At 38.8% G+C, this 22,786-nt stretch overlaps 2 protein-coding genes across 2 annotated transcripts in view; one reads left to right on the forward strand and one right to left on the reverse strand.

The window, feature by feature from the left end:
• LOC104294485 (borealin-2-like) overlaps positions 1 to 7,102 on the forward strand; it is an 11,009-nt gene extending 3,907 nt beyond the window's left edge. The window contains exons 2-10 of the mRNA XM_009894098.1: positions 136 to 264; positions 1,266 to 1,306; positions 1,657 to 1,726; positions 2,390 to 2,457; positions 3,069 to 3,136; positions 4,464 to 4,562; positions 5,777 to 5,909; positions 6,152 to 6,238; positions 7,055 to 7,102. Of these exons, the coding sequence (XP_009892400.1) occupies positions 136 to 264; positions 1,266 to 1,306; positions 1,657 to 1,726; positions 2,390 to 2,457; positions 3,069 to 3,136; positions 4,464 to 4,562; positions 5,777 to 5,909; positions 6,152 to 6,238; positions 7,055 to 7,102 (743 nt within the window). The remainder of the gene's footprint in view (positions 1 to 135; positions 265 to 1,265; positions 1,307 to 1,656; positions 1,727 to 2,389; positions 2,458 to 3,068; positions 3,137 to 4,463; positions 4,563 to 5,776; positions 5,910 to 6,151; positions 6,239 to 7,054) is intronic.
• Positions 7,103 to 10,907: 3,805 nt separating this feature from the next.
• DNAJA2 (DnaJ (Hsp40) homolog, subfamily A, member 2) lies at positions 10,908 to 22,437 on the reverse strand. The gene is given in 10 exon segments (XM_009894099.1): positions 10,908 to 11,677; positions 12,181 to 12,308; positions 12,482 to 12,626; positions 14,346 to 14,542; positions 16,083 to 16,105; positions 16,107 to 16,208; positions 16,524 to 16,604; positions 19,263 to 19,486; positions 20,464 to 20,523; positions 22,390 to 22,437. Coding segments are annotated over 10 exon segments (1,197 nt in total). The 3' UTR covers positions 10,908 to 11,488.
• Between the last annotated feature and the right edge of the window lie 349 nt (positions 22,438 to 22,786).

Raw genomic sequence — 22,786 nt, forward strand, 5'->3', positions numbered from 1 at the left:
GGCCGCGGGTCTGGGGCGCAGCCCGTGTAGGTGTGTGCCTGCGTCCGGTTTCTCGTCGGGCGAAGGGGTGGGTGTCTGATGGCGACTTGGGAACCAGTAGCACACACGGCGACCAAAGCCTGTTTTGTTTTAAAGCCAAGGAAAATATCCAGGAGATGAAGAAAGAGCTCGATTCGCTTTTGCAAACAGCTGAGAAGGCGTTTACGGTGGAGTTGCTGAAGATGCCACTTGCCATCAGGAAAATGAAAAGAAAAGACTTGCTTAGTAAGTGTGCCGGGCCTCATATTTGCGAGGGATGCAGACATCGTTACAGCATGATACACGCCTGACTAATGTGAGAAAACCTGTAAACTAAACCTGGTGACTTTTTATGAAAAAGTTTACTCTGCTGAGTATTTGAAGCTAATCAGTGGTATTAGACTGCAGGTGCTCAGTAAGGGCTCTTGTTCAAGTAGACTGGCCTGTGTTACACAAGGTATAGAATTAATAGGTAACAGTCTGGAACCTTCTTTTATGTGTGCTCTTAAGTCACCTTATTTAAAGCTTGAAGAGACAAGGAATAATTATAAGTCTAGTATTTTCTGTGTAAGAACTTCAGTACTTCTTTCCATCAGAATCTGTTCATCCTAGCCACAGAGATTATTTTGTCTTTCTGTTAATTTGAAGTCTTCTACTACTGAGGCTTTCTGATCTAGTCATTTACCTGTGATGATGAGCGAACAAGTTCAATTTTAACTTCAAGTTTATGCAGCAATTTAAGTTGTGGTGTACGGTCAGCATGAGGTATATATTCTGGTGAGAACTGATGTTTTTGGAATCTACCTTGCAGCTGGAAATTGCTGCACAAAGATCAAACCGAAGACTCTTGAAGAACTTGAGTTTACTGTAAGCCTTTGCTGAGTATGTGTTTCAAGATCTTTCTTGAAAACTTCTGCCTAAAAGCATAGCTTTCAGGAGCACAATGCATGGAGTTTTTCTTTTTTTGATTTCAGGTTATATACTGTGTGACTACGCTTAATAACCTTTCAAGGATTAAACATACTGAAATGGCCTAAGATTTTCACTCTTGTTTTGTATCCTACAAGACTTGAATCTTGTTCAAATGCAACATATATGCTAATTAAGCTTAACTATTTAAGCACCTGTAATTCTGGATTACGTGTTCAGGTTCATAGCCCATAAGATAAGAACCAGCAGATAATAATTATGCAAGTAATCACAGTATGTAATAGTATGTAAACAAGTTATACTTTCTTGAGTTACAGATTTGCGAGGCGGGGAGGAAGTGGCTCTTGCTGCTGCAGTGGTAAGTTTGTGTCTCCAAATTTTATCACAGCTTACGGAATAGAATTCTTCTCCCCCTGCTGTAAGCACCTCAGACAAATGATTTTGTTTGGCTGTCTGTTTAAATAGAAGATGATGTGAAAAGGCTAGACAGCCAGCCATGGGGCAGCTATGAACATTACCTAAAGCTGTAGGGTCAGCTACAGGCAGAAATCCAGATGTTTCTGAAAACATAAACTGGTGTTTATCCAATCCCACTTCTGTCACTTTCTTTTATGCCCTTTTAGTTCACTGCCTTTTGTAGGATGATACACTACACATCTACTGGGCAAAATCTGTTGACTTTCCCTTGTTGGATAAATATGTTTTTAGACTGACTGTTCTCTAGAAGATGTACCAAATGTACCAAATCCAAAACTGGTGAGGACCAACAGCAAAAAAGGCAAGCCAATACATTAATATATAGCTTGTTTCTTAATTTATTTTTTTTTATTGGTTGAACTGAGCATTTGTAAAGTGAATGTTAAGCCTGAAGGATACAAGAGGGAAAAGTGTGCAACTAGAAGTATAACATACAGGTCCCCTCAGCATTCAGTGTGGAGGATCATGAACTATGCTACTGTTCAGGTACTTTAAAACATGAGATAAGAGTTCCTGCCCTCTGGATTTATCCCTGAAAATAGTTAGAAGAGATAGATTTAAGTGACTTGTCAGTGCTTTACAGTATAGCAGAAGTGCTAGGAAAGTCACCCCTATTTTCTCATTGGTTCCCCTTTGATGTCCTGCCCATCGAAGTTTGTAAGGAGAATAACATTTCTCTTCATACTCCAAAGTATACAATAAGAAGGACACTGCCACTGAAATGTAATTCTGTTTTGCCAGGGGGTTGAAGGGTTATCTAGTGTTTTTTAACTGTCCTGCGTGTCACAGTGTCTCTGACAAACACACATAGTTTGCTTTGAACTCCATCCCAGGCGAATGACCATCGAATAGCAGAACTGACGCATAGCTGTCAGTGGGTAAATAGGCCTCAAATGCGTTTGAAGTGGTGTATTGTGCTCTTCATGAGATCTTTATTTTCATTGTCTTTCTAATGTATTTCTAGTTAAGGTAACTACAATTGTTGAATATGAAGATGCCAAGCATATTTCTGGAACAAAAATATCTAAAAAAGTAAGTTTATTTTGAACAAACAACATAAGGGTTTAATCAGTTCATGACCTGCTGGGAACCCTGCTAGATCCATGACGGGGCAGGAGTTTTTTGAAAAATCAGTTGTTTTAAATTCAATGTATTTTAAGTTAAGCAAGGCTAAACTGTATAGTAAATTAATAGTAAATTGAATGACTTGTGCATTCTTGTCCATCTTGATTTCTAAACCCAATAGCACAGGTGTATTAATTTTACCATCTCAGTCCGTCTGTGCAATGCAGTGCCTCAGCCAGACACTGAAGTATGTAGCAAGATGACAACAAAGACAAAAAGATTATAAGCAGTTACAGGCATTAATTATAAGAGGACTTACAAGTTGGAAGGGTGTATATTAGAAAGGTGGTTGTTTGTACAGAACTTCAGTATGAGCAAACGTGTTTTGGCATTACGAAACTCTTGTTTTGGAAGGCATATTTGCCATTTTATGTATTTGTAGAACTATTTAAACGGCAGCACTATGGGGCTTAACTGTTCAACAGGGAATTCTTACAGTATTGTTCCCTGGAAAATACCTATTATTTGGCCTTAAAATGCCACTTCTTTTAACTGCAGTCTTACATATGCACTTTCAGGTTTCCAGAACAAAATCTTTGGTTTCATTGGCCTCTGGTTTAAATAGCAAACTGAAGCCTCTTTCTAGGTAAGACTGACCTTTGATAGCTTATTTAACTCACCTGAACTTGTGAATGCTGAATAAAACTCTTCAGATAGAGCAGCTGAGACTTGAGGCCAATAGGAATACATCTGATAAAGATGTCTTCCATAACCTGAGTCAGATGCATTGTAGTGATGTGAACCTGGACAAAAAAGCACCTCTAGCTGATGAAGGGATGTGGCTGTATCTCTCACTCACTGGATGGTGCACAGTTCTGAATGTATGAAATCAGTATAGATTTCCAAACAATACTTAATGGAAGAGAGTGTGTAAGGGAAACATCTTTGTTGCTCTGTTAGGACTAATGAATTGTTTCGTAGTAATTTTGCCCTCTGATATAGCTGAAAAGGAGGCGTCATTAGCTGGAAAATACACACTTAAAAAACACCTCAAAGCTACTTACAGTCATGAAATTCAAGTCTCACTGTAAGATTTAATGAATTAAAAAGGTGGTGGATATCTGCATGAAAACTTCTCTGAGAAGCTCCTGCTACCCGTACAGCTCCAGTGTGCATACTTGTACCCACTGGCACTTAGTTTGGTGCATTCAAATTACCTTTGGAGAAATGCAATTTAAATAATGTATCAGTGTTTAATGTGTCTAAAAGAAATTTTAAAAAAAAACCTTAGCCAGGTTTAATTACTTCTTGAATTGGGGTTATAGAATTTCTGGCTCAACAAAAACTAGAGAAGGCTGCTGTGCCTGGGGAAGTTTAATTTCTAAGTCTTTGAAGGTTGCTTTTATTCAAGTACACTAACACTGGGCCAAAAATGCATGCCCTTAGAGTATCTCCAAAATGTGTGTGGGGAAAGGGAGACGAGGCAAGAGTGAGGTAAACTTCTGTCATCGAGACTTCTGCAAACTGAGTTAAAATCCAAAACTGGAAAAAAAAAAATTGTTCACTGGATTCAGGTCAACCACACAGGACAAATACTCTGAGAAATAATCTAGAAGGAAGTCCTGCTGAGTAAGAAACTTCCCAAGAAATTTTTGCACACTCGAAAGCTGTGGATGCTCCCTTAATTATACCCAACTCGGGTACTGCAGCTGTCTATCTACTAACATAAATTATCATTTTGTTTCCCTATGGTGTTAGGTCCCATTATATCCTGTTTACCTCAGGAGGGCTTCTTCACAGATATATATATGCACTAGATCTCTGTCGTGGAGCGCTCCAACATTCTCTAATTCACCAGCTGTCTAACTTCATCCTAGCTAAAGCTGTACAGCAGATGAAGAGGAAATAAAAATAAAAAAAACCCAAACAAAACCCAATGACCAACAACCACTTTTTTTGTTTGTTTTTTTTAGATCTGGTCACTCTTCTACAAGTGTGACTGAGGCTGCTAAGTCTCTTGCTTCTGATTGCGGTGGCACAAATTTCAAAGCCATGCCAAAGCTGTCTAAAAGGTAAGGGGTTTTTGGCTTGTTAATAAATAATTTTGTTAAATACCAAGAGACTATATATCTACATTAATAGCAATCTAGATATTAATCAATCATCATCAAACTAGATTTAATAATCTTCATGATCTGCCACTCAGTTTGGTGGGGGGGATGTGAATCAGTTGCACCTCCTGCTTTGTGTGTGTTATGTTCTCATTGAGGTACAGGATTTGATGTCCTAACTAAGCCAGTTTGGGGAAAAGAAAAACCAAAACAAAAAAACCCAAACAAACCGATTTAAAGTATAAATTCTACTCCCATCCACTGTTGTTTAAAGGTATAGTTTACAGCTTAAAGTAATTTTCAGAGCCCAAACTTGATTTAAAATGTCACTAATACTGCTGTATTTTTAAAGAAAGAAAAAAAAAAAAAAAAAACACAAAAAAAAACCCCAAAAAGCCCCAACAAACCCCCCTCCAAAAACAACACAAAAAGACCTCAACAAAACCCCCAAACAAATAAATTGACAATCAGTTTTTTGCATATTGAACAGTTTTTGTTTTCAGTTATTATCATTCTGCATACACTAGAGTTTGGTTTTGGCAGAAGTTGTCATGTGAAGTGAGGGGGTGAAAAACCTAATAACTTAAATGGGTCGTGAAACCAGCAAGTGGCTTAGTTTCACCATGGCCTGCTACAAAGTTTAGACTCCTATTTCCATGCAGAAGGTACCCCAGTCTTACATTGAAGTGGGATGAGAACACCTGTGTCATGAAAGAAGCTTAGGAATTTTGTATGACATACGGCATGCCCTGTACCTCTGAGAGCCACCAGCTTCAGTATTTCTTGATATCTCCCTCTGTAGCAGACAGATACAGCTCACATCTTAAGCTCTGCGGCATGAAGTTTCCTCTTTCCAAAACTATATGCATTCACTGTTGATACCGGAGAGTGGATATTCTCGTTACCGAGTACTCCAAATGCCAGCTTGCTCACTGGCCTGCAACACCGGCTTAGAAGGCTCCTGCAGTGTTTCAGGGTCATAAAATGTCACCTAGTGGTGCTAGTGAATGCTGCTGCTTGGGTTTCCTGTAGTCTTCTGGCAGAACTGGAAAAGTTTAAACATGACTGCCTTTCTATTAGGAATGTTTGCTACTGCTTGCATTTGCCTCATGCTTCATAATTTCCTGCAGAGCATAGGAAGTTAACCTCAGAGTAACGTTTTCATGGTATTCTAGTGCTGGACTACAACAGACTGTCTCAAGAACTGTACCGACCCGTGGAAGAGTTCAAGGCATGTTACTAAGAAGTAAATCGGTTCCCCAAGATAAAACTGTTCCATTTGTAAACATTCCCTTGGCTGATGGACAGGTATCAAACTTTTTTTTAAAAAACAAAAAACATTTTCATCTTACAGTAGTTGATAAACTGTGAAGTCTGATAGTGCTAGCTCTTGCTATCCCCTAAATGAGTTGCTGCTAAACTAAAAGGAAAAATGGTTACTAAAATCTTGCACTGTAGCAGGGAAGCACGTGATTTTTAGAAAAGCTGGCCATACAAGTGAAAACTTCCAGAATAGTCTTTATCTTAAAACTGTTTCTCTTCACGTTTAGACACTCTGTACGGCTGGTGGAGACCTCCATAACATTGATGTGCAACTACTAAATCAAGATACAGTACAGCATATTCATAACTTAGTGGTAAGCTTAAACTAGTACGCTTAAATACAAATATTCAGACACCCAGTCTCAGGTTTTCATGTGAAATACTCTCATGAATGCAAATTTTAAGTGCCTTAACTCTTCTTAGGTTAAGCCTAAATTAGTTGGCATAAATTGGAGGGAGGAGTAGCGCAAGGGAGAACTGCTGGATGCAGATAATGTGTGAAAGTAAATGCACTTAAATAAGCACATGCAGTTTGGTGATTGCCTGGGGGACAACAGAAGCATAAACTCTTCCTTCTAGATTGCTCTGGTGTCTCTCCTACCACGTGAGCAAACTGCTATTCTCTGTCTCAGTCACAAAGGCCTACAAAGCTACAGCTAAGTTTGATTCTTGTTGTAATCTCTCTATTATTCTTTGTCCCTGGCTGGGTAAGAACTATACTCCTATGAATTCTTTGCTGCAGTTGAATAGTAACTGCCTTACCCTGGGTTCAGGGAAGTAAATTGTTTTGAAGCAGAATGAAGTTGAACAGGACTTCGTTAGTGTGCCCGACTTCTGAAAATGAGAGTACCTGGGCTTTTGGATGAAGTAATGTGCAGCACTAGGAATCTATCTAGACATAAGAAACATTAAGAGTGTAGTCTTGCAGGTATTTAGACTTGAATGCAGCTATATGAGTTAAGCTAAAGGTCTGGAAGCTGTTTTGCATTTTATAACAGGGACTTGCCTCTGTAGGTGGCGAACGGGGGAGTGCTTGCTCATGGTTTGCTTTAGCAACAGTGAGTTTTCTCTCTTTTCTTCCAAGTTCTGTTGGGTAGCCTGAACTAAAACGAATTTCTTTCCCCCCTTAGAGTGAGCTGACTGTACTATGTGGAAAGGCAACAGCTAAACCGAGTTAATGGAACTGTCTTCTGGCTACAGATATTCATGATAGCTCTTGCTGCCTCTGAAGTGTTTAGAGAATGTCTATAATGTCTTAATAAAGCTGTATACTACCCAGTAAATGTTTTTATATAAAAGCTTACACTGTGATGTGTATTAATTCCTGTTATCTCTATGAAGGATACAAAAGCAGAAGGAAATAATTTTATTTTTCCAACTCTTTATGAAAGGCTTAGTTAACATCTGAACTCAGTTTACAGTAAAATGAACAGTAATGGATTGTATGTGGGGAAATAAGTTTTAACTGATACTCTAAATAAGACTCTCTGGGTTTGGTTTTTTTTATGTAACTATTCATAAGTATAGAGCTTTTCAATGCCATTCTTCCATGCATGCCACAAGCAGAATGTAGTGTTGGTTTACTACTCATGTTTAGTCTTCCCAGTGTCAGTCTCCTTGAATTTAACTCTGGAATTAAGCTGAAGTGCAAGTTAAATTCCTGAATAGCATTTTAAGGTATGTAACTTTAGTTCTGTGGTGGCATATATGGAATAAAATTTATTTCCAGTCTTGTGCTGTGACATGACAGTAATATGCAAGGTGACAAGTGCTTACTTACAGACTTACTGTAACTTGTGGCATCAACCCAAATTTTCTAGCGCTTAGGTACTTTTGTATGAAAGGCTTTTAACATCTTTCCAGTCCATTTAACATCTGCCAGTCCAGCAGTCATGTTTCAAATAAGGAAAAAAAGAAAGCTTTCCAAGGCATGGGAGACAAAACTAGTAAAAAACCAGGAAGTTGAAACACTATCAAACCTGGATTAAGACTATGCTCTCATTTGGTAACCAGGAAGTACAGGAATAAACCTCTCATTCAGATTATACATGAAGTTTACAGAACACTCATGAATAGTTAGTTCTGTAACTCAGTAGTTTAACCTGAATTAACATCTATTTTCCCTTATATTGGTAAAAGCATCACATCAAAGGAGTATCAGCTTTTGATTGTTGCAGGCAAATGGACATTTCAACATAAATTACTTAACTGTGTCTTCCCATGCTACACTAAGGTAAACAAAATTGAAATGCAGTACTGAAACCTGCAGTTCTTTCAATTTTCGGAAGTGGTATGGTATTAGGCATTCTTGGCAAGATAGGCCAACACATATCTGTTGTGGATCTCAGGTGGGGTTTGGGTATGGTGGGAGTCATGTTACAAAAATAGCTGCTAGTGTTTAATCCAGACTGCTATTATTAAAGTATTTTCTGAGTTGCAATTTAGAGATTAGGCTCTTTTCTTGGGACTAAAGGGCTACTATGAGGAACTGGAAAAGTGTTTCTGGGCCCTGACACACAAAGTGCAAAGGCACAGGATGTATGCTGTAATGAAGGACAAGGACTCTTCAATCACCTGAAGTCATTCTTACAAATTGTCACCAAGCTAGGAAGCCTCCGGAACTCCATTTATATCTACAGTGTTCCTCTTAATTGTGGTAACAGAGGCATACAATTAAATACCCCACACCTCCTTTGCAGTAATTGTTTGAAATTCATAGTTGCATCAGCCTAAGGCTACTGTGGAATGTGACAGGATAATAATTGAAATACAATTTTCCTATTATGTCCTATTTAGAGGGCTAAGAAATAGCAGCATATTAACAGGTAAGTCTGACATGGTTTTGGTTTGTTTTGTTTTTTCCAAACAGCAGTAATCTTCACTGATCACTCTTAACTTCTTTGCAAACCTTTTTCAAAAGAACACAGCCTCATCTTTTATGTGAACAAGAACCACACCACTGTTAGTATCTTATTCATAAAGATTCACTGTGAACACCTTGGTAAGTTAAACACGCTCAGGAGGACAGGAGAGACTTTTCTTGAGAGTCAACTTTAGGTTAATTTTAGTCACTGTATGTGCAGAAATAGATGTGTTACAAAGTAAGCTAAACCAGATTGCCTGGGTTTTTTCCTTTCAGCTTCTTTAGGCCAATACTAAAGATATAAAAAAAAAAAGTGTCAACTAAGAAAATGGTTCTAATATGGTTCTGGCGGTCACATTTTCTTCCTCTCTCAACATACAGAATACTCATTTGTTTGTAGTACCACCTCTAATAGAAGTACTTAAGTTGCAGCTGTTTTTTATTGAGAACATTCAACTAATGTTTATTTGATTATTCATAGGGCAGTCACATTGGCTGTGTTGAAGCATTAATAGCTATGTTAAGCATTAAACTTCATCGTTAAACTACTAAAGCATTAGTAACTGTAGTAGTGTATTACTTGCAACTTAAATATTGAAACCAAGACAGTGAATCTATGGGAAGTTTTTCTACACTACAACTTTGTAAAGTAGGAGATACATATAATAAGGGCAACTGTTAAGAAGTCATTCCTTGTTGAAAGATGCTGCTGACAGGAGCCTAAATTAATCCAATCTCAGGCCTGAAACAGAACTAGACTAACTTGCACTACATACAGTGATCAACTTCCCTTCCACGTCAGCATGCTAGCTGAAAAGTCACCACGAATCCCTTCCCTCTATCCCCCCCCCCCCCCCCCCAAAAAAACCCAACTTGAAAGTAAGGAGATAAAGTTTAGAGCACATACTCTTGTTTTCCAAGGAGGTATATCCTAAAGCTACTACCTGAAAGCAGAAGATGGGCGTTGTAATTATTTAAGCATTACAGGTTAAGATGACTGACTTCTTGGAGAAATTAATGAGGAGAAAGGATCAGGATGTAACCACAGCTTCACAAAAAGCAACCTGAAGTTTTAATGAATGAAAATAAAGATTCACTAGATGAGAATGCCACAGTGCAAGAAGTCAATACTGAAATACAGGTCAAACAGTGTTTATTCTTGCTTCAGTTTTAGAGTCTATATATAACAAGGCTGTTCAGCAACACTCAAATGCCAATGCCTACCCCCGCACATGGAAACCCTTAGAGTTTGTCCCTCCAACCTCAGTGGTAAAGTGTCAACAACTATCTGAGCAATAATTAAACAAGTCACACTTCAGATTTATAAAGAAAAGTGGAGGCATCTTTCAACTTCCTCGCTTCAACAGAGAGAGAAACCTCACTATACAGAAGCCATGTACCAACCAAAGGTCATGCACAGTTCCATAACAGCATAACAAAATGCTTAGATAACTAACTGCACCTGATAATTAATTAAGGTCACATTTTTGCTTTGTTGTGGTATTTTTACTAATTAAAAGCATAGAAAAGGGAACAGAACTGAAGCTGGAAAGCTTAAGGTCTTACTAGTTAAAACAGAAAATGCAAACTACTGGAAAAGCAACAAAACCATCTACATTTCGTATGTTTCCAGGTCAAAAGTTTTTGTCAAGTACAAGACTAATCTTAATTTCTTTACAAACTCTGTTAAAGCAACCACAACTTGCCAGGCATCATGTTCATTTTTACAAAGATTTTTCTAAAAACTGGAAACATTTCACTGGGAAGTCAGGCTGAATCAGGCTTTGGATTGCATTCAAAGGCTAAGAGAAAGGCACCATTATTTTGGGATTTAATCGTCTTCATTTAAAAGGTTTTGTTACCTTCTGATTGAACTCAGATAGCCTTGTGTTTTCTTCATACAAAGGGGACATGGCTGCAGCCTTCCCCGTGCCCATTTAGTCATATCTCATTTCAAGAAAAGACTTTTATATGTGGCACACAAAAGTTATCCAACTGCAACCTAGTCTTAAAGCAGCTTCAGCCTCCCTGTGTTTTTAAAAGTCTACCATCTACACAGTCTCTGTACACAGAATAGGTAAAGCCACTGGAAAAGTAAGAGTTACAAGGCAAAAGAAATGTATTATACACCAACTGCTTTTATTTAATTTCAGAAACCGTTCACAAGATGGTAGAAAAAACTTACAACCACTTCTAATTTAGTCTTCCATTGTTCCCAGTCAGCTCTAAACCCATTATGTGCAAAGCCCATTTACCATGCATCTAGATGATAGATACAGGCTATGAAATTCTTTATTCTACTTGTAGCAGCTTATGCAGGTGCAGCCAAATACCAAGCCTCAGGACAAATTGTACACAAACTTTACAATGTAGAATTTGAATTTAAAATATGAAACTTAAAATCTACACAAAACTGGTAAAAATCAAGCACAGATACGAGGACAAACTTAAAACCCATGTGAAAAGGAGTCTCGTCTTCCTTTCAAGTGCTTTATTCTGCTACACAGTCAAAATGAAGATGTAAGCTTGTGGTTAGTTTAAATTACACTCTGTAGATACTATAGACCAATTTAAAAGTTACACATACAGCAATAGATGTCCATTGGTTCATCTGGATTACTTATACAATCCAGCTGGATTGTTGAAAACAAGTCAGGCAAAATTTGAAAGAAAATCCTTGTGCAACTTTTTAGACAAACGTTTACTGATGGGCACACTGTACCCCAGGTCCATGATGGCTGCTTTCTTCATCAGAACTATCGTTATAAGCTTCACGTCTCTGGCCACCACCTGAACCACGAGTGGTATCAAATTCCTGAAGATCTACCTCTTCTGCATCACCAATTACATTGGGAAATTCTGGTCTAGCTGGCAAAAGATCTTCAAGTTCCTGCCCCAGAAAAAGAAGTGTATTCAGTACTGCATCTACAAATGCTAAATAAAGTGAGCAGTTTCCCACAACTTCAGGACACCCTCTCAGAGCAGGTTTCGGTTACAAGTCTAAGCTGATGTAACCCCAGAAAGGCATACCCATTTAAAAACATCCAAAGTATTTGTATTAACTGGAAGACAGCACTTAAAGAGAACCTACAGCTCCACATATCATCAACCAAAAGTGCATTCAGTAAGTACAGTTGCACTCTGGAAACTTACCACGCAGCAGCAGGAAGATTTCTTCCTCCTGCCCTCATCTGCCCAACATCTGCACAGCTCTTAAAGGTTCATATTCCAATGGGTATTTTCAAGTTACATGTTGCCCATAACAATGTTAAAAGAACAACTGTACTTACATCTAAATTTAAGCACTGAAAGCAAGCACATGAGGTACGACACATACACTTCGCATATACTGTCCAGTAAAACCACCGCATTTATGCTTGAAAAACTACTTACTGAAAGCTTTTCTGGGCTAATCCAGTTATTTTCAGGAAACTGAACATCAAATTTAATGTAAAGATCCCCCTTCTCAAAAGGATTGCGATACTGTGGCATTCCTTCACCTCTGACCACACGAACACAACCTGTGATTCAAAGAGAAGTAAGCTGGAGAGTGCTACTTCAGAACAAATCTTTCTCTATACAATTCTCTTCATTTCTCTAGCCTAGGTTCAGGTAACAGGACAACAATAATGGGATTAAGTGTTCAAGAATCACAAAAGCATAGGCAAAGAAGTCCTTATCAGGTCAAGCTTACCTGGTTCAATTACTTTTCCAGGAGGATATTTAACCACAATTTGACGTCCATCAAGGTGCTTAAATGTGAACTGAAATCCACACAGTGCTTCAACCAGTCCAATCTTGTGCGTCATATGCAAGTCATTCCCATCCCGCTGGAACACCTGAGAAAAAAAAACAGGGAGATACCTTTTCTAATCCTATAATCATATCTCCACAAGACTCATTATTTAGAATTCATTATTATTTATTCTTAAAATTCAGTATCAGAGCAACAGCCTTTGTACAAAGTTAACTTGATTCTGTTAATTCAAATACCTTAATACGCTCAAAAAGTTTGTGCCCGATGAAAGCGCCATCTACAATAAGGCAAACCACACTACATACTAGGATGAAGGCCTGTGTAGCAGCAGTGCTCTCTTACCCCCAAGATCTCCTACACAAGCAATCTATACACAAAGCTTATGACAGTTTGACACTACTTCCCCTGCATCAGAGTATAGCAAACACATCTTTGTTTCTCAGCATTTAACTAGTCATCACACATACCTGGTTCAGCTAACTTTATCTACAGCAGGGCTTGTATCAGTTAGTCCACAGCTGTCATAACTGATCTTGAAGCCGTATCACTCAATTCTTAAATCAGAGTAAATGTAAGCTTTATCCACTAGCAAAACCCTGACTCCCACCTCAAGGGAAATTTTAAGACCGCTAAAAGCTTCACTAAAAGTCGGTCTAGTTTTTCTCACTAGGACACAAGGTACAGTATTTTTCAGAATTGTTAACACTCTAAAACTAGATGTATTAAATAAAAATTAGAAGACCAGTAGTTCATTAGAAGATTAAGAAGTGGCATCCACCACCTGGAATTCAATGCCATCATGGACATCTGACTGTTCTGTAAGCTCACCGACTGTTTCCCCCTTACCATGGCAAAAATCAACTGCAATGCCACATTTCAACCACTATTGCAGACAAAAAAAAAGAGAAGAATGTGTAGAAGAGTAATGCAAAATTGATTGACAAATTAGCGGTCCTTGACACAGCTTTGAAAAGCTTACAGTGTGCCTAATTTTCAGATAACCAACACAATATCCTTAATACGTGACTGGAATTTAAAGTTGTACCCAATGCTCTTCTCTGTGTCACAGATCTTCCCACCACCACCCCATTCGATTCACCACTTTTCCCAGAGTATAATACACAAACTATTTCTTATTTCACCATAGTAATACCTGGCCTTTCTAAACAAAAGCATTCAAAAAAGCAGTCATCTCAACTCTGCCTTAAAGCAGTTTTAACACGGAAAGAGATAAATGGTAATACTTAATTCAAAAAGTGCAGTGTATATACTCCAGCATACAGTAAACATAAGCCTTAGCAAACTAGTATAAAATAATCATGTTTCTTTGCTTTGTTAAATCAATTGGTAACATCAGTATTCTGTGTTTTATTTCCACAACCACAGCAGCAGAGATAGAAAGCACCATCTGGGGATTTTAATAGTTCTCTGCCATGTCACAAGACATTGACAAAGAGCAACACCAAGCATTTTGTTAGTGTCACAAGCAAAGCAGATTGAAGTTAACATCCTGAATGGCTCTTCACTGCGCAAAGTCAGCCTGAGCGTACCCGAGGAAGCTACCTTTTATTAGTATTGGGGAGCACCAGAATCTGCACGTCCTCTGGCTACAGACTCGCAAAGATTTTTCTGGCTCACCATGAAAGCCATGTTGCTTGCTATAAATCTATTAAAAGCTTTTCACCATCTCTCCCAGAGCTGCAACTATATGAATTGCTTTAAAATGAACAGCCATCTATATCACTTAAATATTAAAAGACTAGGATAAAAGACATTTAAAATATAAACTCAAAAGCATTACCTCATTCTCCTTTTCTTGGAGTAAGAGGACAATATCGCCTGGTTCCACACCTGGAGCCTGATCTGCTTCTCCACTGAATGTGATTCTTTGCCCATGTTTCATGCCTTTGTCTACATGGACTTCAAGTATTTTTACCTCTTTGATCACCTTCTTCCCTTCACATTTTTTACAGCGGTCTTTTTCATTAATTACTTCACCTAAAGAAAGACAAATTTTGAGTTCAGAGATTTTCTCTAACTCCATCCAATTCTGAAGAAAAATGGTTTTAAAGTAGGCTGAAGAATACAAGTAACACAACTAGCGATTTAGATGTTGCTTTATGAATTCCTCACAAGAAAAAAGCCAGGCTCCATTTACCCTAGCTGGAAGAGGGGGAAGGAAAAAAAAGCTGGGGGGGGGCATACAAAGATACACATAATCTTCAAAGCTGTCTTATCACAGATTTTGAAAGGTGATAGTGCTTTAGAGGAAGGCAAAACAAGACTTTGTCTATAGCTTCTAGTGTTCCTTAAGTCTTAATTTGACTCCAGTATCTTTACCACTCAACTTGCTACTCAAAAAATAAAAAAGCAGCCTATTTTTCCATTCCTTGTTATGCTGGAGGATGACAGCTAGAAGAGAAAGGATGAAGGCTAAAACCAAACTGAAGCACCTCCCCTCCCTTAAAAGCCAGAATACAAATTTCAAACTATTTCAGTGAATTTAGGAAGCTTAGTTCCACTTATGTTAACAACAGCGAAAAAAGGATTACTGGGTTCTGATCATTGACAGCCACATTTTGCAGTATGCCACCACCACAAAGTACTACGTAAATGCAGCCAGTAGAACTAGAGAGTCTTGCACACAAAATGGGGGGAAGATAGCTGGTCAAATCACAGTTTCATGCAAGAGTAATATATGGGTTTTCCCCACGGAAAGGATCTAACGTTTTCTGACACATAAGGGATTTCACTTTTACACTCTCAAACTGAATAGTTTTTCACATTGTCTGTTACCTCTAGGAAAGCAAACTACTTCCTGCAGCAAACTGAAGGATGACTAGCCAGAACAGCTTAAATTCTCTGTTCTACTTCATCTTTATTTTTCAAGTAAGCTATTATCTCTGTACAGAGTCACCAAAACACTAGGCCACACGCACTGTACAATTTCAGTAAATGTTTTGACTAGTCACAAAACACAACTCTCTGTCATTTCCAAGTATTGTGAAGAGTAAAATCATCCACAAGGTGATGTCACTACTCTGCAAACTGCAGAAGATCTGCACTTCATGTGATTCCTTTTTAGATCACATGCTGAACTTGTTCCCTCAAACACAGACAATTCAGCAAAAGGTATCTTCTTAATTTGAAGAAGATAAAATCCAACTTTAGGTTACCATTTTTAACCTAAACCTGTCCTTGGACATTAGGAGACTGCAAAAGACAAAAAGCTCTTAAAACAACAAAATCCTGTTTTTTACTTTAACACGAGTAATAGCAATAAGTAACATTCACATCTAAGTGTTTTTAAAAAACAATCAATCCCTACTGTTTAAGCTTCCAGGCTACTTTTCAGTACCTTAAAACACTGTAAATCTTGCTGTTGTTCCAAGTAAAGTGATTTCTCCACGCTGACATCAGACTGAGACCCAACTGACTAGATGGGAGTGAAACTGTCCTGAATAAGTTCCTCCTGAGACTTAACCAGGAGGCTGAAGCCAACCAAAGGCATTTAGTAACATGGAATAGCTTGGCCTACCTTCTCCGTTGCAGTCAGAAAAAAAAATGCTGAACCATTCCAGGAGCCAGCTGTCTGATCATGATACGTACACCTCTACCCCGGCAGGCATTACATTTCTGAACAGCTCCAGCCTTCCCTCCCTGCCTAGAATAGAAAGCACCAGTTGCATGAAAAGCAAGTTTTTCAGAAAGACAGGACAAAAAAATCCCTACATCAGTAGGTTAACATGCCTAATCGCACTGCCAATTATCATTAGGTTCTCTCCTCCCCCCTCCCCCCCAAACAAAGCCCTTGAATAGTTCCAGTTCTATCAACAGTATCATTCAAGTTCAACAATTTTCTGGTCTGAAAGCAGGCTCCGGTAAGTCATATACTGATAACAATCTGACATAGGAGATGCTTCATTACACTATATGCCAACAAAGCAACCAGAGAACTCAAAAATATAAACAAACTTACCCATTACATGCACTACAAAGGACATTCTTGCTAAGTTGTAGTTTAGTTGTCTTTCCGTTATACAGATCTTCTAAAGAGACTCTACAAAATAAAGCATTTCTCCTGGGTTATCACTTAACAACTTACTTTCCCCATGTAATTAAAATACTCACCTAGGACAAATTAAAGAAAAAAGATCTTCATAAAAAGACTAAATCTGCTATGAAAATAAGATTTTAAAGCACTGTTTTAGCTTTCACAAGGAGTCATTGAAAACTATTGCCCGCATATTAATAAACACATGTAATCCTGAACACAGTTTCACAGAAAAGCTGTAATTTAATCAGATGAAACCAGATAGGACTGCTTGTGTTTCTTAATAGAAAACAAGCTGATCTAGCATTTTAGATTTTATTACATAGTCACAGTTGATTTTTTTTTTTTTTAAGTTCTACTGGGCAGGTGAGAAACAAACCTCTCTAGACAGTCCTGACAACATATATAGCAAGCATATGCGAGAATACATACAGAATACTTATTACTGTATTGGACTTCCCACAAGACATCACAGAACAGTAGGGATCGGGAGGGACCTCTGGAGACCACCTACTCCAACCCCTCTGCCAGAGCAGGGTCACCTACAGCAGGTTGCACAGGATCGCATCCAGGCAGGTTTTGAATCTCTCCAGAGAAGGAGACTCCACAACCCCTCTGGGCAGCCCGTGCCACTGCTCTGCCGCCCTCAAAGTAAAGAAGTTTTTCCTCATGTTTAGATGGAATTTCCTGTGTTGCAGTTTGTGCCCATTGCCCCTTGTCCTGTTGCTGGGCACCACTGAAAAGAATCTGGCCCCATCCTCTTGACACCCGCCCTTTAGATATTTATAAGCACTCATGAGATCCCCTCTCAGTCTTTTCTTCTCCAGGCTAGACAGACCCAAGTCTCTCAGCCTTTCCTCCTAAGAGAGATGCTCCATTCCCTTGATCTTCTTCATAGCTTGCTGTTGGACTCTCTCCAGTAGTTCTCTGTCATTCTTGAACTGGGGAGGTCAGAACCGGACACAGTACTCCAGATGTGGCCTCACCAGGGCACAGTACAAGGGGAGAATGACCTCCCTCGACCTGCTGGCCACAGTTTTTTTAATACACCCCAGGATACTATTGGCCTTCTTGGCCACGAGGGCACATGGCTGGCTCATGGTCAACTTGTCCACCAGGACTCCCAGGTCCTTCTCTGAAGAGCTGCTTTCCAGCAGGTCAACCCCTAACCTGTACTGGTGCATGGGATTATTCCTCCCTAGGTGCAGGACCCTACACTTGCCCTTGTTGAAGTTCATTAGGTTCCCTCTGCCCAACTCTCCAGCCTGTCCAGGTCTCACTGAATGGTGGCACAGCCTTCTGGTGTATAAGCCACCCCTACCAGTTTTGTGTCATCAGCAAACTTGCTGAGGATGCACTCTGTCTGCTCATCCAGGTTGTTGATGAATATGTTGAACGAGACTGGGCCCAGTAGTGACCCCTGGGGAACACTGCTAGTTACAGGCCTCCAACTAGTCTCTGTGCTGCTGATCACAACCCTCTGAGCTCTGCCATTCAGCCAGTTCTCAGTTCATCTCACTGTCCACTCATCTAACCCATGCTTCTTAGGCTTGCCTACAAGGATGTTATGGGAGACTGTCAAAAGCCTTGCTGAAATCGAGGTAGACAACGTCCACTGCTCTCCCCTCATCAACGCAGCCAGTCATGCCATCATAAAAGGCTATCGGATTGGTCCAGCACGATTTCCCCTTGGTGAAGCCATCTTGACCACTCCCAATAATAGTTTAGATAGTTTAGTGGGGAGGGGTCAGCATGTCCCCAAGGCCACTTCGTTCTTTAGATTTGTTCTTATTTCAATTTTGTTAGAAGCTCTTGAATACACTATCAAACTCCAATAACTTTCATATATAGATAGAAGTTGCTGAACACATGTACTGTTTGTCCTAAAAGGGTTTGTAAGTGGATAGAAATTTCAACTCAACGTATTGAGAAAAGGTTGCCTGGCATCAGCGTTTACAAATAACAATATAACCTAAGCTAATGAATAATATAGCATGTAGTACTAGCTACTAAACTAAGCAAGCTTGTAGAAAACAGACTTTAATAAGCACGGTTTGCCAACCACAGGAAAGATGCAGCTTAACTTAAGAACTTAGAAAGGACCTGCTCAGCAGACAAAAAGCCAGTCATGACTGCAAGCAGAGGTCTACAAAACACGATTAGATGTGATATTCAAGCATGGCCTTACAAAAACAACAAACACAAACCCACAAAACACACCACACGCTTTTCCATTAATTATGCAGTTCAGCTTTAGTTCCAGCTGGTACTACACTATGAATGCAAGTCAACTTACGTCTTTCCAGAGCCTTACTACCTCTCCTTTCTTAAGGACCCAGCTAATGAGTAATACTCGGTTGTTGAATGCTTTTTCAGATTAGAACTTCCAAACACAATTATGGAGCAAACCCAAGGAAAATAATGCTAACAAAGTATGTACAGGCTAATAACCAGGCAAAGCAAAATATTAGGTAGTCTATGAGATTAACCAATCATGAAGAGTAACTCATGATGACTGCCTTCTGGGCTACACATGCCATGCAGGTCTGAAAAGTACATGCAGACTGCAGAATATCTCAGCTGAGAAGCATATCAAGAATATAAACTAGCAGAGTCAAGTACTGATCAGGAAAGCTTGAAAGTACAAATTGCAGAGATACTCACTTGAGCGGATGCATCATATCTTCTCCTCTTCTTCTACCATTACGACTTCTACTCTGACCACCCATGAAATTGAACAATCCACCACCGAAGATATGGGAGAAAATATCGTCCATTCCACTGCTTCCACCGCTACCTTCTCGGAGACCCTGTTCTCCATATCTATCATATAACTCACGTTTCTCTGGATTTGACAATACTTCATAGGCAAAGCTTATTTCTTTGAACTAGAAGAGGAACAGAGTCAAAACAGCGCATGAAATTTAGAACTTCAAGGGAGCAATTGCCTACTGTTTCTTGCCCAGCATGAACAACCAATTAAGAAGGTATACAACAGAACAGTTTTCCACCCTTGTTCTAATATGAAAGACTTAAAAGTCAGACTTGGGCTTAGTTGTGTTACCTCTTACCATAAAATATGACATCTTATTGCAAAACTTCATTGGCTTTGTTCTTTACTGCCCCTAGCATAAGACAGTTTTCTTACAAACAAAAAAAATCCAACCAAAGAAGAAAACCCCCATGTATGTAATATTGCAGTAGCCAACAGGCCAAAAAAAATCCAGTTACATACTAATGGCGAAGACTTCAAGCTATGTTAGGCACTTAAAATACACTAACAATTGAGAAGCTTACTAAAATGCATATGAATGTGTTTGTCCTCAAAACAAATGAGTATCTTCTCGTAGTCATCTCTGCTCACCTCAACACAACCATTAGAACTTCAGTTCTATTAAAGAGAATTAGCTGAGTCAACTCAATTGACTTTTTTTTAATTGCTATTAGCATGACCAATCTAATTTAACCTTCCCACACATGCAGTTTGGTTTATGCTGCAGCAGTTTCAAGAACTTCCCTACATACATTTTTCCACGTTGGAAAAACTTGGAAAACTGACTCTCCATCTCTTCCAAGTACCTACGTAGATGCCAATGCCAGCTGACATCATCTTGGCAGATGAAGGCAGGCAGTTTTTCCCTCAGCATTATCTTCTCAACCAATTTAACTCAGCCAAGTGCTACATTTTTTTCCATGAGGTACACTGGTAGATTTTGAGACTTGGAAGAAGTAGACAGGACAAGGTTCCTTCTCACAATTATTTTTGAGCAACTTGTAACAGCAAGGCCTCGTCACCTGTATTTGGTCCCTCAGACGCTACTGTAATATCAAACTTCAGGAGTTAAAAAAAAAAAAAAGGTCTTACTTTGTCCCCTGCATTTGGATTCTTATCAGGATGGTATTCCTTGGCCAGCTTTCTGTATGCCTAGTTGAAAGAGGTACAAAATTAGTTTAAATTTTTATCGATTGGTTACTTTTTGAGAAACTCAAGTAGTGCCTTCAGGAAGAAAGAAAATGCTAATAAAGCAAACTGAGAAAATGAGCGTTTTGAAATTAGTCACACACTGAAAGGATACATAAAAAAATTCTGACATTGCTACATGCATAAATTAATTACACTTGGATTTAAACACAACTATAGCACACAATAGATAGAACTAGTTTTCCTGCTTATCTTCATTAACTTACAGGAAGAATCACATTGGACTTTAATTAACATGACTTACTCTACAGAACCACCTCAAAACCTACACTAGACAGTTTAAGTTTCAACCCATTTGTCTTTTGCCTCTATCACAGTAATAGGTTAACAACAAAATGGCTGCCTCAGCTTCTCATTCACTTTATCAGTCAACCCTCACAATAATCATTTTATACTTCCCTACCTATCAATAATGGAAGATTTCATCTCACTTTCAACTAAGTATATATGAGTTACATGTGCAGAAATGTACAGATTGTTGCTTTTATTTAACTTCAGTGTTCCGAAACACTCAAACTCGACTCTGAGGTGAGTTCCAAACCTCAACTCTTCCCCCACTCCACCTCAACACACCCAGTAACAATCAGGGGACAGATATTAATAAACTACATGGTATAGAGTCTTTTTTATTTTTTTTAATTATACATATAAAAAAAAGCTACAGTGATGCAACTGCAAACAACTGAAACACTGGTTCTTAGAGTGGATTTTTCAAAAACCTCTATTTCTGTAGAACTGAGCATCTAAACAAACTCTTTAGAACTACAACATTAAGAGAGCTTTACACACAAAGCTTTACAAAGATCACAACTTTCCATTTTGTACTGGAACAAGTAAGATTCCTTTTTTGTATCTGCACAGTTACCTCTCTTTACTGATTATCTTGAAATACACTGTACTTCTGCATGCAGTCAAGAAATAAAAGTTTGATAAGGAACTGATGAAACAAAAATAGAACATTGATACTACACGCCAAATATTCTAAACCACAGTAAGCGTAAAGAACAAAAATCACAGGTCTTATAAGACAAATTACCCATCAGCAACAAAGCATAACCTTCCACAAACCTACATATTCTGTAATAATAATGGATTTTTCTCCACATATTTTAAGAAGTCTAACCAAGAAAAAAACAACACCACAAACAACAAACAGAACACTAAACCGAAAACCTATATAACATTATCTAATCAGGAAAAAATGAGCTTGCATGGTGATCTTTAAAAAGAGAGAGCACTCATGTCTTTGCTGATAAGAATTGCTCTAAACTGGAATGCTGTTAAGGCTCCCCACGACCCAAAAGGAAGCTACCGCTATTTATTTAATCAGAAACAGATCCAGAATCAAAGTCTACACTGGCACCATATTATAACTTCAATAAAAATTAATTTAACTAATCAGTGTTAAAGCCTGTTCTCTCAGCCACTTTTGACTAAGTTATTACTTGTTTTCACTTTCCTATACTGTTATACAGCTTAAAATATCAGATTAAGAAAGCGTTCACATGACCTCTCAGTGACAATACGATATAGATGAATTTCTTGCTGTTGCAGGCACTTGGAAATTTTACGTTCCACAATAAGCCTAATCTATAGCAAATAATATTGAGCAGTGCAGGTTATCTGAGTGGGAAATTGCGGTCAGTTTTTCACTCTTACCAGACACAAGATACCTTTAAGAGAACTCAGTAAGAAAAAAAAAAATATTCTACTTCATTGTATTTGGTATATTATCTCCTCACCACATGCCTTCCATCTCTAACACTATTTCAACACTGCAATTGCCTATCCCTGCACAAATTAGGCTACCACATGCATGATGGGTAACGCACAGTTGTTAATACCAGCACCACCCATCAGCGGAAGCAGGTCACTGCTAGTAAACTGTCTAGTTAATTATCCTCCCTCACGTGTAAGTGGTCATTAAGACCTCTTAGAAAAAAGTGGTTTATACACTACAGAATGAAATGGACGTAGAGAATTGTTATACTGATGACCCGGCTCCGAGTTTTCGCCTCGCTTCTTTGTTTACCTTACCTTGTCGCTTTCAGCCTGGGAGGGGTCAAATATGTCAGCGAACGAACCCCCGCTAAGGCCTACACGTGGGGCGGACAATGGCACCAGCGAGAATCTACTGGTCCTTCACGAGGATTGTTACACCCAAGAAGCCTTTCACCGGCTGCGAATACCGCTCTGCCGCGCCGAA

Source organism: Charadrius vociferus, unplaced genomic scaffold (genome assembly GCF_000708025.1).
Source record: "Charadrius vociferus isolate BGI_N301 unplaced genomic scaffold, ASM70802v2 scaffold341, whole genome shotgun sequence".
NCBI classification, from domain to species: domain Eukaryota; kingdom Metazoa; phylum Chordata; class Aves; order Charadriiformes; family Charadriidae; genus Charadrius; species Charadrius vociferus.